Source organism: Nymphaea colorata, chromosome 2 (genome assembly GCF_008831285.2).
Source record: "Nymphaea colorata isolate Beijing-Zhang1983 chromosome 2, ASM883128v2, whole genome shotgun sequence".
NCBI lineage: Eukaryota > Viridiplantae > Streptophyta > Magnoliopsida > Nymphaeales > Nymphaeaceae > Nymphaea > Nymphaea colorata.
In genome coordinates this window covers 28,850,902-28,869,705 of record NC_045139.1, presented here as the reverse complement: position 1 = coordinate 28,869,705, position 18,804 = coordinate 28,850,902, and the positions used below count along the sequence as shown (strand labels likewise).

The 18,804-nt window shown below is 38.8% G+C and overlaps 1 protein-coding gene and 1 long non-coding RNA gene across 4 annotated transcripts; one reads left to right on the top strand and one right to left on the bottom strand.

Annotated features, from left to right (window-relative positions):
* Positions 1–10,908: 10,908 nt before the first annotated feature.
* Positions 10,909–11,653, top strand: LOC116246704 (Bowman-birk type proteinase inhibitor-like). The gene is made up of 2 exons (XM_031618527.2): positions 10,909–11,071; positions 11,317–11,653. The coding sequence occupies exons 1-2, from the start codon at positions 10,954–10,956 to the stop codon at positions 11,520–11,522; spliced, it is 324 nt and encodes a 107-aa protein (XP_031474387.1). The 5' UTR covers positions 10,909–10,953; the 3' UTR covers positions 11,523–11,653.
* A 1,363-nt stretch (positions 11,654–13,016) lies between these two features.
* Positions 13,017–17,464, bottom strand: LOC116248663 (uncharacterized). Of its 3 annotated transcripts, none has more exons than XR_004171039.2 (3): positions 16,851–17,464; positions 14,650–16,364; positions 13,017–13,228 (listed from the first exon to the last, which is right to left on the bottom strand). It is a non-coding gene; the product is annotated as an uncharacterized LOC116248663 (long non-coding RNA). The 3 variants fall into 3 exon arrangements; XR_007572455.1 differs by lacking the exon at positions 13,017–13,228 and having other exon boundaries at positions 14,444–15,214; positions 16,006–16,364; XR_007572454.1 differs by lacking the exon at positions 13,017–13,228 and having other exon boundaries at positions 14,444–16,364.
* Positions 17,465–18,804: the final 1,340 nt, after the last annotated feature.

Genomic DNA, 18,804 nt, shown 5'->3' with positions numbered 1-18,804 from the left:
GATAAGTCTCCTGCATAGTCCGCGTCACAATGACTAACAACTTGACAAGTTGTCCCTCTTTCATAAAGTATACCAAAGTCAAGAGTTCCTTTGATATACCTTAATATTCTTTTTAGTGCTTCTAAATGTGGTTTCCTTGGAGTTTGCATAAATCTGCTCACAACACCAACTGCATAGGCAATGTCTGGTCTTGTTAATGTTAAGTAGATTAGGCTTCCAACCAGTTGTCGATACATAGTAACATCATCCAGCCTGTCTCCTTCATCAACTCTAAGTTTTGCATTTATCTCAATTGGTGTTGGGATAGGTTTGCAACTGAGCATACCATACTTACGTAGTAAGTCATGAGCATATTTCTTTTGACTTAAAAATAATCCTTGAGTTTCGTAATCAATTTCCAATCCAAGGAAGTGTCGCAACTCCCTCAGCTCTTTCATTTCAAATCTCACCGTGAGATGTTCACGAATGAGATTAATTTCTTCATTGTCATCTCCAGTGATAATTAGATCATCAACATAAATTAACAACATGGTAAGTTTCGTACCTCTTACCTTGACGAAGAGACTTGAATCTGCTGAGGAGACTTGAAATCCACTAAATACCAAAAATTCAGCTATTTTCCCGTACCATGCTCTTGGTGCTTGTTTCAGTCCATAGAGTGCTTTTCTTAACTTGCAAACGTAGTCTGGCTTGTTTGGAAATTTGAATCCTTCAGGTTGCTCCATACAGATTTCATGGTCGAGATCTCCATATAAGAATGCATTTTTCACATCCATTTGCCATAGCGTCCAGGATTTGCTTGCAGCAATGGCTATCAGAACACGTACGGATGTGATTTTCGCAACAGGACTAAAAGTTTCTTCAAAGTCAATTTTATATTGTTGAGAAAATCCTCTCGCAACTAGTCGAGCCTTGTATCTATCAACTGAGCCATCTGTCTTTCTTTTTATTTTGTAAACCCACTTACAAGTAATAGGCTTTACTCCTCTAGGCTTTGGAACGAGCTCCCAAGTTTCGTTATGTTCTAGTGACTTCATTTCATCTTTCATTGCTGATTGCCACTTTTCAACATCTTTTGCTTCTTCAAAAGAAGCTGGCTCGATCTCCTCCATGATGGCACAGTCTGCATCTACATATTTTGGATTTGGTTTTGGTATTCTCGTTGATCTTCTTAGAGCTATCGTTGCTCCTTCTGGCTCTTCAAATTGTGATGGTCTTTCTTCTTCTGCAGTTCTTTGTTGGATATGACTGACTCCTGTTCTCCATGGATCTGTACGTTCTTCTTGCCTTGTGCAATGAATTTCTTTATCTGGTTGTCTTGCTTCTGTGTCTTCAAGCTCAGGCTCTCCTTGATTAATCTCAAATTGTATTTTGTGTTGAACGTCTCTTCCAAGAACTGGAGAGTCTGGAAGCGTCTTCTTTTCTTCTGACCACCACGATGATGCTTCATCGAAGATGACGTCGCGAGAAATATAAACTTGTCATGTGCTAGGATTAGCACATCTCCATCCTTTCCGATATGGGTCATATCCGACAAAGACACACTTCTGTGCCTTTTTGTCGAACTTAGTCCTGTGCTGCTCAGATATAAAAACATAACATACACAACCAAATACTCTAAAATAAGTCACAGATGGCTTCTTTTTATGGAGCATTTCATATGGAGATTTAAAATTAAATCTCGGCATTGGTAATCGATTGATTACGTGTACAGCGGTACTGACACACTCGGCCCAAAATCTTGGTGGCATGTTCTTTGCATGCATCATGCTTCGACATGTTTCTGCTATGTGGCGATTTTTCCTTTCTGCCACTCCATTTTGCTGTGGCGTATAGGCACATGTGAATTGTCTTCGAATGCCATGTTGTCTCAAGTATGTCATAAACATGTTGGATGTATATTCGCCACCATTATCGGTTTGTAGACACCGAATTCTATGCCCAAGTTCTTTTTGCACCATTTGGTGAAACTCCTTAAACTTTTCAAGTGCTTCAGACTTTTCTTTCATAAAATAGACCCAAGTATATCTTGAAAAGTCATCAATAAAAGTGATAAAATACCACTTACCTCCAACTGATGGGTCTGGTACTTTGCCGAATACGTCTGAATGCACAAGTTCGAATGGCGCTTTAGCTCTATATTTTGATTCTTTGTATGGCCTCCTGTGCGCCTTTCCATACTGACATCCTGGGCATACTTTGTCAGTTTGTACCTCAAACTTGGGCAGGCCAATCAACTGCCCCTTATTAGACATCTCCTGAAGTTTGTTGTATCTAACATGAGCGAGTCTCTCATGCCAGATATCTGCAGTGTCATGCTTCTTTGCTTTGTCAATATATGCTGTTTCTGCTGACAAGACATATATTGACTCAACTTTCCTTCCTTCAAACATGGGAGTTCCTTGAACATCTGCATCCTTATAAACTTTTACATCATTTGGGCCGAACACAACATAGTGCCCTAAAGCTGTAAGTTGTGGCACAGACAACAAATTCTTTGTCATTCCTGGAACATGGTAAACGTTCCGTAAAATCCGGTCTTTACCGAAGTTGGCTATAATCTCTGCTTCTCCAATATGTGCCACTGGGAGCTTTGTGTTGTTAGCAGTAACAACAACTCGATTTCCATCATATTCTTTCAGACTTACAAACTTGTTTTCATCACCAGTCATATGATTTGAGCATCCAGAATCAATTATCCAATCAGTTTGATAATTGATCTTCTCTTCTTTTTCTTTTGGAGGTTTTATATGGGCGGAATTGCATCTTTCTTGTTTAACATCCTCTTTAACCTCCATTGAGTACAAAAATGAACTTTTCTGTACAGTCTCATTAGCTCCCCCATCTTGCTTACTTATCATGACTGCATTTCCTTCATTTATTCTCACTCTGCAGTCACGAGCAATATGACCCAATTTCCCACATCTAAAACATTTTACCTTTGGTCTCCACTGCTGTGTAGTTTCTCTTGTTTTCTTTTGTACATTTTTCTCTTTCTTGTCATCAATGTTCCTACTTGGAGACCTAATGACTGGCTTAGCTGGCCATCGTGATCTCTGACCCTTACTAAACAAAGCTTCCTCATTATTTCCCTTGAGAGAAAGCCCGACCATTTGTTTCGCTAATGTTTCTTGATTGATCAAGAGATTTTCTAACTCCAACAAAGTTGGTTGAACTGGCCAGCCTTGAACACCAATTATGAAACTGCCAAATTCTGGACGAAGTCCGTGAATAAGTATTCTCCGCATACGGGCCTCACTGATTTTAGACTCAGGGTCGATTTGAGATATCTCTCTACAAATATTTTTAACCTTCATAAAATATTCTGCTATCGACATGCTTCCCTGAGTTAATGTAGCTAAATCATTTTCTAATAATTGTAGGCGGGCATCATTAGCTCGTGAAAATAAGGTTGCAAAAGCATCCCATGCTTCTTTAGGAGTCGTAGCATCTCGTATATGCTCTAATAAATCTTTCTCGATTGATACCTTAATTGCAAATAAAGCTTTTCCTGCTTTGATCATCCATTTCTTCTTCGCTTCCTCGTCGACAGGAATATTAGTGTCTGATCCCAATACTATCTCCCATAATTCCTGTCCTAGAAAATACGACTCCATACATGATTTCAAATAGCCATAATTGCTATTGTTAAGTTTCTCAATATTGTTTAATGCAACCGCTAATGCCGCCATAACTTCAGGATATATCTATTCCAATAAATCGGCCTTCGGACAGAACCTGGCCCTGATACCAATTGTTGGAAAACGTAATGCGGGCCCTATAACTCAGCTACAAACTCAAATTTATGCAGAGAAAATCTAGCAGAGTCTCGACGTCCAAAATGATACTCAATAATAACTTTGAAAGAGTATACTTTAAAATATCAACTATTCATTCATCAAAATAAACATTACAAGGAGGCTCAAGAAAAACTCACCTCGCTCACGTAGTGAACTTCCACACCTAAATACCTCCAAACCCGACGCTCTTGCACTGAGCACAACTCTGACACACCTCACAAGCTCACACACCTCACACGCTCACAAAGTGAGCACATAAATGACTCAACCACACTCACAATTTTTTCACACACACTCACTCTTTTTTCACACGTACACCTCAACATGGCCCTCATCCCCTATTTATAGGGATTACTTAGTCGGTGGTGGAAGAATCCACCACTTTCTATATTTTTTTATTTTTTATTTCATGTAATCATTACATGCACCGACATAAAAGAGGAGGTTTAAGATGCTTCGTGAGAGTCGGTGATGATTCTTGAGTCGGTGCTGACTCTTAACAATATCCGCGTCCATCTGCGGCGGCATCATTAATTAGCGTCCCAAAGTCATTCCTGCTCCCCATTATTCCTTTCAAATTTTTTTTCACTATCTAGATTCATATTCGCATTCATATGCAATGTCATTATACTTTTATTGGCTACTCATTTCAGATTTCGATTTAATTGTGGAACTGCATATCAAATCTGCGGCGGAATCTCTTTATTGGGTCCAATTTGAAATCGTTTCACTAATTGGATGTATTGATCAATTCATTTAGATTCCAAATTAAAGTAGGTAATTGGGTCGTGTGGTTCATCTCCTACGTCTCAATCATTCATATACGGGTATATAAACGTGGTAGTATGTGCTACGAATGGTTCCAAAGGTGAACCCTGTCATATGCCTGCCAAATAAATAAATGCAGACGTTGACCGCGAAAGGATTATAGAAAGATGTAAAACAAATGTAGATGTTAAGGGGGAAAGAATTATAGATAATGTAAAATATACATATGCACAGATGTCGACCGGGAAAAAAATATATGTTAACGCAGGAATTGTTCGGTAGGTATATTCTAGTAAGAAGATGTCGTGTAAAATCAGGGGCTTGATGGAAGATGTTTCTCGTGGAAGGAAGCGGAGGATGGAGCCGGCCGCTTCATGTCCCATGGGTTGTCGAAGATCCAATTTTATTTAAGCCATGTACGGAAGCTATTTCCATTAGGCTTTCTTTTTCTAGACATGTAAAACACGATCCATTCTTGTATTTTATTTCAAAAACATAAGAAATCGATTGTGCTTTGGGCGTGGACGCAAGGGGCTTTTCTCTGAATGACGTAAAAAAATTTTAGTTTTTGCTTTCACATTTTTTTAATGATGTTCATTGCTCGTTAATACCTTAATAGATGTTAGATCAATTTGATTTTTTTTTTTATGACTCAGACTCATTGTGGTGTGGTAGATGATTGAGAAAAAACCAGAGAAAAATATGTTAGTTAATATTATATAACAAAAATGTCAATCACTTTTTTCTCTTTGTTTTTCTCTCAACAATTCATTACAATGTATCGAACAACCTTCATGGATGAAATGTGTGATCCTTGAGTTGTTAAAGGAAAGCTTTACAACGTTCACGCTTTACAACGTTCACCTCATCTCAACGTCCATCTCAACGTTCATGTCAAGGCTCTCCACCTCAACTTGCCTCAAATATCCAATGTATTTTAGAAAACTTTGTTAAGTGAATGAAGGGGAGCTCGCTCCTTACCGTTGTGAAGCTATTGTATATATGGTCTTGATTTTCAATAAAGAAATAACCTCTTTGCATTGATAAAATTCCTTTCTTGTTCCTCTTCAACGTGTCATCCCTCATAAGAAAATTAATTCACATGGTATCAGAGCAATGAGGGCAATGGCAGACCGTGGAGTTGATGAGAATAGCGATAGACGAAAGGCAGATGATGTCGTTTATGTTGATCCCAATGGCGCATATCTATCCCAGGTGATGTCTAACCCTTTCTTTATTCACCATTCAGACAACCCTGGAAATGTCTTGGTTTCGCAACATTTTAATGGGAAAAATTATGGGATGTGGAGTAGAGCCATGTTGATGGCTCTTTGAGTAAAAAAACAAAATTGGTTTCATTGATGGTTCTATCAAGAAACCAAAAAAGGATGATCCAAGCTATCATCTATGGGTTCGGTCCACCAATATGATACTTTCTTGGATCTTGAATTCAGTCAACAAAGACATTGTAGAGAGTGTTATTTATTCGATTAATGTTAGAGAGGTTGGGAAGATTTGCGAGAACGATTTACTCAAAGTCTCGCTCCTCGGATCTATCAAATCCAGAGTGCTATTAGTCGTCTACAACAGGATACTATGACTGTTGCATTATATTTTACCAAATTAAAGGCTCTTTGGGACGAGCTTAGTTCATATTCTCTTATTCCCATGTGCTTTTGTGGGGCCATGAAGTCGTATTCGGAACAAATCCAAAGGGAACGTGCTATCCAATTCTAAATGGGTCTCAATGATTCTTATAATGTTGTTAGAGGCCAGATTTTACTTCTTGATCCCCTTCTCAATGTCAACAAAGTTTATGCGATGGTCCTCCAAGAAGAAAAACAGCGTGAGGCACGGTGTTCTGGTTCAGCTAGTGGAGGGACTGCAGCCTTGGCGGTCAAGCAAAGTGAGCATGTTAAACAAACCAGTCACGATGTTGACTATGGAGGATTTCATAGAAACAAAGGAGGACGCCAAAATCGGCCTGTTTGTAGCCACTGTCGAGGAATTGGACACATTAAAGAAAAGTGCTTCAAACTCATTGGGTACGCTCCAAGACATCACTTGTATGATCCTAATTTTAAATCGCCAATTGCAGCTAATGTGTCTCAAAGAAACTATGCACTTTATGTTAAACTGACTTCCTTTGATGGTGTTGGGAGTCTAGGTTGTGGAGGACTAGATACTAAAGGTTCTGCTCCAGCATTTACACTTGAAGAATATCACAAATTGCTATCCTTGGTAAAAAAACCAACAGACCAATATCAACTTTGCAGGTAACGTAGTTCATGGAGGTAATGTTTGTTCTATTAATACTCAATCTCGTACTTGGATTATTGATTTGGGAGCGAGTCGCCATATATGTGCTGACGAAAATATGCTCCAAAGTTTAAAATCATGCAATGTTCCTGTGACATTACCAAATGGAAAAACAATTCCAGTTCATCAGGCGGGTAAACTATCATTGCCTTTGTTTGAAGCGAATGATGTATTATGCATTTTATCTTTTAACGTTAATTTACTTTCAGTTAGTGAATTAACTAAAAATTTAAATTGTTCCATAACTTTCCTACCTGATCATTGTATTACACTGGACCTGGAATCGAAGATGACGATTGGGCAGGGTGAGGTGAAAGGTGGACTGTACGTTCTCCAACAAAGACCACCATTTGTTCAAGCTTGTCTTGCCGTTTCTACTCATGAACTTTGGCATAAAAGATTAGGTCACGTTTCACATTCTCGCTTAAAGATAGTGAACAATTATTTAGATTTAAACTTTGATGTGAATGATGACTATGTTTGTGATGCTTGTCATCGAGCAAAACAAACTCGACTTAAGTTTGGTTTGAGTGAAATATCTACGACGCAACCTTTTGATTTAATTCATTGTGATATTTGGGGCCCGTATGCTCAATCCACTATTTCCGGTTCACATTATTTTCTTAGCATTGTAGATGATTACTCTTGTGCCACTTGAATTTTGTTAATGAGGCATAAATATGAAACCTTGCATCTTATCAAATTTTTTTTTGCTTTGATTAAAACACAGTTTAATTGTCAAATTAAATCTTTGCGAACGGATAATGGGACTGAATTTTTTTCATATGAAATGAAAGATTTTTTACAAAAACAAGGTACCACTCATCAACATAGTTGTGTGGCTACTCCTCAACAAAATGGCGTAGTGGAACATAAACACCGCCATTTTCTTGAAGTTGCAAGGGCCTTACGTTTTGAAACTAACTTACCTTTGCATTTTTAGGGTGAATGTGTTTTGACAGCCACCTATCTAATTAATCGCATACCATCTTCAAAACTAAATGAAAAATCTCCCTTTGAAATATTATTTGGCAAGAAACCAAACATCAAACATTTTAGAGTTTTTTTATCCTTATGTTATGCCACAAATACTTTCCAAAACAAAACCAAATTTGATTCTAGAGCGATTAAGTGCATTTTCATTGGGTACCCTGAAGGGCAAAAAGCTTATAAACTTTATGATCTTGAGACAAACAAAGTGTTTGTTAGTCGCGATGTAATCTTTCATGAAAATATTTTTCCTTTCAAAATAAAAAAATTGGTGAAAGATGTATCGCTTTACCCATTCCTTATGATCTAGACATCTATCCTACACAGGCTATAAGGAATGACACATCCATTTCTAGCCCCCTTAATGTAGAACACATTGATCTAGAAACCAATGAACCAAACCTATCATCATTTGATCCAGATCTAGATCCATCTTTAAATGAACCAAACCTATCTTCGGTTGATCCAGATTCATATCCAAATCCATCTTTAGTATCTAAGAGATCTACCCGTGTAAGAAAACCAACAGTATGGTTAAAAGATTTCCAATGTTCGCTTCTTACCTCACCCTCAACCAACGACATATCCAAATCAGGTTATCAACAAGGAACGAGGTATTCTATAAGAAAATTTATTTCTTTTCATCGTTTCTCTAGTAATCATTTTGCATTTCTCACATCTTTTGTTTCCAAGTCTGAGCCACAAACCTTTGAAGAAGCAACTCAACATAAGGAATGAAGAGACGCCATGGATAGTGAGATTCGTGCCTTACAAGAAAACAAGACTTGGACTATTACTACACTTCCAAACGGAGTGAAACCAATCGGGTGCAAATGAGTTTATAAGATTAAACTAAAATCAGATGGATCCATAGAGTGTTACAAGGCTAGGCTGGTGGCCAAATGATATGCTCAACAAGAGGGATTGGACTATAATGAAACTTTCGCTCCGGTTGCCAAAATGGTCATGGTACATACTCTTTTTACTATAGCAGCTAATCAAGATTGGATCATGTGCCAAATGGACGTCAATAATGCTTTCCTACATGACGACTTGCATGAAGAAGTCTATCTGAAAATACATCAAGGGTATGTCAAACAGGAGGAGAATCAGGTATGTAAATTACATAAATCTCTTTATGGCTTAAAACAATATCCAAGAAATTGGTTTCACAAGCTTTCAACTGCTCTAGAAGGGTATGATTTATGCAATCTAAAGCTGATCACTCCCTTTTCACACTCAAGCGTGATAAAATTTTTCTTGCCATTCTTGTATACGTTGATGACTTGACAATTGCAGGAAATGTGAAGGATGCAATTGATAACTTCAAATCATTTCTATGTAGAAAGTTCCACATGAAAGACTTAGGCAAACCTAAGTATTTTTTGGGAATTGAAATTGTCCGTTCTTCAAAGGGAATATATCTCTCACAACAAAAATATGCTCTAGATATTATTCATGAAACAGGTCTTTTGAGAGCAAAACCAACAGAAACGACAATGGAACAAAAACATGGGTTGGACGAACATCATGGAGACTACATCAAGGATTCAACACAATATGGCCGACTTGTTGGGAGATTAATCTATCTCAGCATTACATGCCCAGATATACAATATGCCGTACACGTCCTAAGCAGGTTCATGCAACAACCACGAATACCCCACCTACAAGCAGCATTTCGAGTGATTCGGTATCTCAAGAAAAATCCATGCCAAGGCATCCTAATGAGTAAAGAGAATAGTTTGCAGTTAAGTGCCTTTTGTGATTCAGATTGGGCTACCTGCCATCAAACGCGCGATGATCTGTCACTGGCTATTGTGTGTTTCTTGGCCCAGTTCCCATATCTTGGAAGTCAAAGACACAACAAACAGTATCACTATCCTTTGCTGAAGCTGAATATAGATCCATGGCTAATGTGATATGTGAAATAACATGGTTAAGATATCTATTGAACGAGTTTGGAGTAAGCCAACTACATCCAGTAATGATTTTCTGTGACAATCAAGCAGTATTACATATAGCTGTAAACCCAGTTTTTCATGAACGTACGAAACATATTGAACTAGATTGTCACATCGTACGAGAAAAATTGTTTCAGGGGACAATACGCACATGCTATATTCGAAGCAAAGACCAGCTGACAGACTTATTTACTAAAGCATTAGGAAAAGAAGGTTTTTATCATCTATTGTTCAAACTTAGTGTCGTCAATCTTTACACACATGTTTGAAGGGGGAGTGTTAAAAGAAAAGCTTTACAACGTTCACACTTTACAACGTTCACCTCATCTCAACGTCCATCTCAACGTTCATGTCAAGGCTCTCCACCTCAACTTGCCTCAGATATCAAATGTATTTTAGAAAACTTTGTTACGTGAATGAAGGAGAGCTAGCTCGTTACCGTTGTGAAGCTATTGTATATATGGTCTTGATTTTCAATAAAGAAATAACCTCGTTCCATTGATAAAATTCCTTTCTTGTTCCTCTCCAACGTGTCATCCCTCCTAAGAACATTAATTCACATGAGTCATCATTCATATTTAGGTAGAATGCATATTCTAAAAACCATTGGCAGGCGAGTAACAAACCCTCCTCTTCTTTTTTTCCTCTCTCTCATATGACGGAGAAGCAGCAAACAACATGTTCATTGTGCGTTGAGGGGAAACTTAAACGTCAGAGGCTCTGAGAAAACCCACTCAAGGCTTTAAAGCGTCGTTTGTGGATGTAGTTTAAGACTTACCTATACAGGAGAGGAAAAATCGATAAGAAGAGGCCTGTGCTTGTAGGCCACATAATTGGATTTGCAATGGCAGAGAATATCCTCCAATTGAAGAAGAGGACATCTTGCCTTAGCGGTCGAGCAAAGATACAAAATGTGAAAGCGTACAAGTTCTTTTATCCAACACGTTCTCAATGGTACAGCCTTCCAGTCAATTACCGAAACAAGTTGGATGGGATGGTGCTTGCAAGCATGCATGTGAGAAGGCACAACTCCTGAGTCCTCAGTCTATAAATAGCCCCACCTTCACGTGGATGCGTCAGGGAAGTAAGTGTGAGCACTGTATTAGGCCAAGATGAGGGGAGTGAGTACTGTTCTGGTTGCCTTCATGGCTATCCTTCTTGCTGTCTCGGTCCTCAGGCTTGATGCAGCAGTGGACAAGCCGCTCCTTTCAATCATCGCTGAGGATGAAGGTGCACGGCTGCTCTCCGTGTGCTCGCATGTTTAATTTGTATAATTTCTGAGCGACTTGAGTGCAGAGATAAATCGACGTCCACTCTCGAGTCTACAATTAATCGTTTACCATGCGGTTTTTTGGAAAGAAACTTTTGTCTTTTCCTGTGACAAGAGAGTTGGTTTTCGTCATGATTACTCAACTAAGTTCCATTTGTTCTTGCATTTCTGAGTCCGTTGTGTTGTTCTTTCTCCTGTTGTGCAGTTTTAGATGCTCGTTGGAAGCCATGCTGCGACTCGCTTTGTCCTTGCACCAAGTCGATTCCTCCACAATGCCATTGCCTAGATGTTAAGGACCACTGTTATCCGGGGTGCAGAGGCTGCATATGCACCAAGTCCATTCCTCCGCAGTGCCAATGCACAGATGTCTTGCCCTTCTGCCCAAAGCCCTGCTCCGAAAAGAAATTCTGAAGCCAAGACTACGTGGATCAAAACCAAGGACCTATAGTACTCCCTAATCTTCGACTGACGCTACTATGTTCAGCACTTAGCTGTGCACCGTCAGTTTGATATATATTCAAATAAGACTGGACCTTGGTTTCTATGCATGGTTGCCTTTGTTGTTTCCGATTCATCCCTGCACTTGAATCCCTTAGCAGAACAAATTTCTGAACTAAAGAAGGCACATTACGGCTCTATCTTCCTTGTTGACTTGGTAAATGGAGGATCGAATTTTGTTATATATGGATGCCATAAGCAGAGGATTTTGAGTTGTGAACGACGGACAAAAATCATCCATCTGGAAACTAATTCAAGATTCACCCATTTTTATATGATGATGCTAGAATACTTCAGCTAGTAAATCATCATTTTCAGATGTGGTCCTCTAATTAGTATTGTTGCTCCCCAAGATCTTTCTACCTTTCACACCCCAAGATCAAGAAGCAATTCTTTCCGTGAATAATAGGCCACACTGACAAGGAAGTCCATGTACCGGTCGAGCAGTGCATCAGCAGTTTGGTCATCAAGCAGATAACTAGACGATTTGATTTACCTTTTTCTCGTAGACTTGCGTGTGAATAGAGTGTGTGCGTGGCCTGTCAGCAGGGTAAAAACCAAAAACCGGTTTTTTTTTACACTTCACAAGCGAACTTTTCTCATCCATTGGATTTAATTTATTCTGATTTGTGGCCATGTGCGTGCTATTAGCTTTGATTGATAACTGTTATTATATTATTTTTGTGCACGTGTTCTCTCGGTATACTTGGATGTATATGATAGCTTACAAAATCAGATGCGTTCTGTGAATTTCAGGCTAAAGTTGAAAGTACTTTTTAAAGAAAAATAAAACATTTTGAGAGGCAGTGAATACCAAGCTCTAGATACTTACCTGTGTGACCAAGCTGAATGGTGTTTCCTATCCTTATTCCGAAGCTGGTAATTATATGCATGCAATTTTCGTACGCCTGTGTGTGGTCATCATGAGAATACTTTCATTTAACAGATAAAAAAAACTTTTTATAAAAATAAAAAAGAAAATTGAAAAGAGTGAAAAGATTCAAAAGGACATTCTTTTTCAATAATTTCAAAAATGTCTCTTTTTTTTTTTGGTGTACTGTGTATTGTGTGCGCTGAGCGGTGCATGTGTGATGCAATATAGGCTGGCATCTAACTTTCCTCTCCCGGCACTTTGTCTCTCAAGATATTTCATTGTACATACACTGTCAGACATGATATCTTACAGCTAGGCAGCCCAGAAAGTGTCAAGCACACTATAAATCAGCTAGCCATGAGTCTCCGCCTACCCTGCTCTCCTCCAAAATAATTGCTTACCACAGGAATGCGGACAAGATATTGCGGCCATGACGGTAGGCCGGCCGATCCTTATCCCTAATAAGAGATCAGACTTGATGCTTTGGGCGTGTGGACATTAGGCTTCCGAGGGAAAAACAATGAAGCCAGATATTCAATGCGCAGGAATGGATTATTCAGGCTCTTTGTCGATTGAGTTTCATGTGGGTACAAATTGAAAGGCACGAGAAAGAAAGGACGAATTAGAAGGAACCATTGCTCTGTCTTCTTTTAACTTATTCCATTGACACATTCGCGTTGATGTCCTCGTGAATGTGATTATCACGCACCAGCTTCACGCTACCCTTCGCCTCCTTGTCTCCAACCTGCAGAGAGCATCGAACATCCGCGTCATCTGCGGCATCATTATTTTTTTTTCTTAACCGTTCATTGTGATGGACCAGTTGGCCCTCAGCTGAGTGGTTCTGGATAATCAAAGTCATTATTCAACTAATATACAGACATTATTCAACTAATATACAGACACACACACACACCATGATGCTTGTGAAACATGAAATGAAAATGAAAAGAGAAGAAAGTGAGCTAGTGAGTGAGGAAAAAAAAATAGGGGTTGGAAAAACCAGTCACAAAGTAAGACCAGTTTAACCAATTCATTTATATCTGAACTCAGTAAATATTGAAACTATGTAGAATGATTATAAGTTATTTAGTCAACCTGACTGATTATTCATGTTTTGTCATGTGTAAAATTAACTTTTCGAAAAAGTGACCAAAAACTTTTACGTAGAAAAAATAAGCTTGTATATCTTATGTACTATACCGACGATGGGTCTGACTAGATGAGTCATTAAATTGAAGCAGATGACAGTCTAGCTTCAAATTGAAGCAGATGACAGCATGCCTTATTGTCAACGTCTCTAGCCTATCGAGCAAAAACTAAAAATGTGAAAAAGTAAAAGTTCTTTTATCTAACACGTTCTCAATGCTGCAGCCTTCCAGTAAATGACCGAAAGCAACTTGGATGGGCTTGTGCTTGTAAGTAAGCATGCATGTGAGAAGGCACAACTCCTGAGTCCTGAGTCTATAAATAACCCTTCCTTCATATGTATGCGTCAGGGAAGTAAGTGTGAACAGTGTGTTAGGCCAAGATAAGGGGAATGAGTACTATTATGGTTGCCTTAATGGCCACTTTCTTGTTGTCTCGGTCTTCAGCCTTAGAGGTCGTTTGATTGCTGTCCACTGAGACAGGACAGACAGGACGTCCTATCTATTACACCACTGTCCTGTCCTCATGGACAATGGTGTTCCTTGTCCACCGTTTGATGATTTTAGGAACAGAACTTTATGTTCTTCTTGTCCGGTGTTTGTTTCGTGTGTGTCTGTTCTGTCTGTTCTGTCCGTCCTGTTTGACGTTTGTTTTTTTCTTGTCCGATCTATTCGTTATGTCCGATGTTTAATTTTGTCTGACGTTTGTACTACACAAAACCTTCAATTTCAATATCTCCTGTATTTATTTCCAGATAATATTTTGAATGCTTTCAATTGAACATAAAATGAATCATTCTTGAATGCCATAGTACAAAAACGGACATTTCACAATTTTCTCTATCAATGTTAACAAGTATTAACAAGTATCAAACAATTACAAAAGTATCTGATAGATGAAGCAAGGATTATTACATCGACTGTAAAAGCAAAGTACAAATACAAGTGTTTCACTTCTAAATCCCGTAAGTTTCTTGTGCAGTACATAAGGACAAAGAGGTTTAACATAATGCAATACCAATTTGGTTCTTTAGAAATAAAGTTGGAGAATGGAACAGCTGCCGTTCATGACATAATGTCGGTGTTGTGTTGTAGGTCAGGCGTCTGTTCCCAACTTCTGCTTCCCTCCTTTTGAAATCTGCTTGTAAAGACATTTTTTGTCAGCTCCTTGTGATGTTAGTAGCAAGATAACAATCTTGCTTTCTATCAACAAGAAGTTTACTTTTGGCAGGCATCAACAAGATTTTCCAAGAGAGGCAGCATGGGGCAGCATGGGTTTTGAACTTTCTCCTTCAGTTTGAAAATGAAGTTGAATCCATTAGCCATGTGCTTGGGAGAATGTATAATACACACTGAGACGTGTTCCTGGTGAAGACTGGTTAAAAGTAAAAGGCCACTTAAAATTTCAAGGCCATGCTTTGCAATTAGATGTTGTTAACCTAACGTTCTCTTTTCCCCAACCATGGCCAAACTGTCCTTTAAACTTCCTCTGCTACAACTTTGGAAACATAATTCTAGACTCATTAACCCCAAATTTCTTTGCCAGTCAAAAGAAGCATACTGCCGTAAGTCAGAAGAAAAGCCTGTCCATGTAGAGAATATAGACATGGTAAAATCTTTCAAACAACCAAACTTTAGACGATCTAATGAAGCATTTTACAAGTTTTATGTCTCATCTGTTCTGAGAAGCAACTTTCAAATATACATTCATATTTATGATAGACCCTTACATTCTTTCATCAAAGCATAAATTAAGACTGCATAAGCTTAAACTTTGACTAGTGGAAGCTTTTGAAAATAATAAAATAGGATAAACAACTGAATGATGTTTATGTGCATGGGTAGACGGGTTCAGATCCAATTAGATTTCAACTCATTCCAGAAAGTTGCAATTCATTCCCCAGTTTCCACAGATTGCTACGCAAATGATGTGTTTCAGATTTCGTTTTTCAGAAAAACAACTACAAAAACCATTGGATCTTTAATCAATCTACTTAAAAACATTTGATTTTCTTCAAAATAACATTTGTTGTCCTCATATTTTCTACAAATACAACTACAGACCTGTTTCAGTGTTTCACTTATAAATCCTGCAAGTTTCTTCTGCAGTACATAAGGACAAAGAGGTTTAACCTGATAGTTCCATGAAGGCTGTTTTATTTTCAATAGAATTCCATTTGTCAGTTAAAATATTATGTAGCTGAGAATTCACTGCTTTAATTTCTTTGTCAAGCTTGTATTAGGATAATATCGTCAGCTTATCTGCTTTTTCCCAGACTCTGCTTCCGTTCTTGTTTACCATCCTTTAAGACGAGTTTTTTTGCTTCTCTGAGTTCTGCTAAGAAGCAGAAAAATAAGTTGCAAACCACTTTACCGGCATGTTTCTGCTGCCAATGAGTTGTGTACTTCGGGGGGTCTTCTTGTATCTACAGGCAGGTGCTATTTAGTTGTTCCTGTTGGTGATACTTGCTGTCCCTTAACTTAGATATCATTCAACCCTCTGGTAAATTGTCGGTGTGGTCTGACTCAAATGCGGACGTGCAGAACGCATAAGAAGCACTACTACTCACTGACGCACAAAGCAGAGAATCTGAATGAATTTAATAAAAGGAAAATTACCTAATTTTTTACATTGTAACAGAATTCTTTGTTCAAGAAGACTACTTGAAGAGAACAGTTGCAGAAGAAAAATGGTGGAAGGACTACAGTGGTTCTCCCCATAGTTGCTGCGGACTACAATTAGAAACAGGAAGCAGTACTAGAATCAGAAATAACATGCAGGAAATGGGTAAGGAAGAACACGGGGAACTATACAGCAAACGATATATTAGATCATGCCTGGAACTTATAGTAAATTGATATTAATAACAATTTTTTAGAAGAGAAACGAATGCAATGTAAGAGTTGATATCCAAGGCATGGGAATTGAGATCTCCCCCTCGGTGAATGAGAATCATGCCCTACTCTTAATGAATTCCACTTCACAATTTGTAAGAGTCAGGGTTCTTTATTTCAGCTGATAAAAGAGTTTATTAGTGAACTGATCATTAAAGCTCAAACGAATCCGCAGCTATCATGAAGTCCGGGAAAATCTTCAGTTCTATATATGCAGAACAAAGGGCAGAAGGTGGGTAGCTACATAATCGTTGATAAGAAAGAAATTAAAGCAGTGAATTCTCAGCTAGTCACTTGGATTAATGAAGGTAAAGACATACATACCTGGGCTTTGAGGTCGGTGGTGCAGAGGAGGCGGAGGAAGGTGGAGAGAGGGGAGGCGTGGAGGGAGATGGAGGGATTGTCCTTGCTGATGAGGAAACCGAAGTCGGGATGGGTTGGCTGCAGGGGAGCAAGAATGGGTGAGAGGAGGTGGAGGTCTTGCGTCTGGTTCTGCAAGTCATTAAAAGCTACGATTGTGAAGCTGCGGAAACGATCGTTGACGATGAAGGGGAGTTTGCCCGATTGTTGGAGCTCGGAGATGGAGGTCCACGCCCTTTGAAGGATGCATGTGGAGAGAATCAGGTTAGCCTTAGCTGTGCCCCCACAGCCCACTGAACTTGTAACCTTCCATGGCTACCTCAAAATTCACAGGAAGATGGAGAGACAAGAAGGGGCTACAGGGTGACGGCTAGGGCAGCTCGGGCGGCAGAGAAGAAGGAGAGAAATAGGAATAGGGCAGCTCGGGGGCGTAGATGAGGGCGGAGATGGAGGAGAAAGTAAGGTCGGGGGTGGAGAAGAGGAGAAAGGCAGGGGAGGTGGAGGAGAAGGAGATGGGGGCAGAGGTCGAGGGCTCGGGGAGAAGGAGATGGGGGCAGAGGTCGAGGGCTCAGGGTCTTCGGTGGCAGGAGACGAATTTCTGTCTGGGACAAAAAATTTATTTATACCTTCGCTCAACCGTTCGTTCTGTCCACCATGTCCGTTTGATGAAATTTACTAAACAAGACACGCGTGTCCTGTTCTGCGTGTCCTGTGGTCATCAAACGATCTTTTAGTGGACGAGCCGCGCCTTTCGATCACTCCTGATGATGAAGGTGCATATATGGCTGCTCTGTGTGTGCTCGCATGTTTAATTTGTATAATTTCTTTCCGAGTGTGAGTGCGGGCAAAAGAGATAAATCGACGTGCACTCTCAAGTCTACAATTAATTGTTCACCATGCAGAAGAGATAGATCATGCTAATACTGACTGATCTACACTATATGACATTCCAGCGAATGGGAGGTTACCCCACTCATTGGAGTGAGGCTCGAAGCTCTCCCATTCACCTTTCAGCTTGAGTATCGCAACTTTACTTTTGTGGTCCAAAAAAATAGGATCTATGGGAATTGAATAGGTGGCATGGTGTGCCTTCTAGATGCTGTCTGTCCAACCAGCTATGTTATGCTCAATATGATATCCACTCTAAGCAAAATAGGGGAGACTGGAATGATTAGATGCAAAGTTTAGCATTGAACTAATTTCTTAATCAACAAACAAGTGTTTGAATGTGTTGAGAAAATCAACAAAGGAACTATAATTGGAGGCCAATAACAAATCAAGCTCAGTTTTAGAAAAACCAAAGATGGAAGGCAACAGGTCAATAAGGTTTTGGAAGGACTAGTTGATAGAACCAATGCTTAAATACCATTGAATTAAAATAACCCAAACGAAACAAAATGGCTAAGACTACCGTCTATGACTAAGGGTAGTCAAGAAAGAAAAATAAAAGTAAGCTATGTCACATTGGTGTAGGTATAGTACGAGTTCGGGTACGGCAGTATGGGTTCGGCAATCTTGAAAAATGTGGGTAAGGTAAATTTTGGATTTTTAAAAATGATAAAATGAAAAAAAAAAAAATTAATAGTCTTGTCATCAACAAAAAAATCTCAAAATTAAAGAAAAACGAAAAGAAAATATAGAATCTAGTAAAAGGAAAATATATATATATATATAAAAAAAAGAAAAATCAAAATTAAAGAAAAAATTATATTTTTTAAGTATAATTTTAAATGTTATAAAATGCATCCGTACCATATACTCATGTGGCTGTATCCACGTAACGACACAGGTACCTAGGCAAAAATGAGATACCCCATGTGCACATGGGAAGCAAGACAAAATTAAAAGAAAAAATTGCCATTAATTGGAGTACGGATTTGTACACATTAATTACAATGTCGTTTAAGTTAGTATTCAA

Bases quoted from the DNA above. Each gene is read 5' to 3' on its own strand.
- LOC116246704 (XM_031618527.2), top strand. From the start codon at position 10,954: ATGAGGGGAGTGAGTACTGTTCTGGTTGCCTTCATGGCTATCCTTCTT. The intron at 11,072-11,316 runs GTGCACGGCTGC...CCTGTTGTGCAG, and splicing joins AATCATCGCTGAGGATGAAG to TTTTAGATGCTCGTTGGAAG.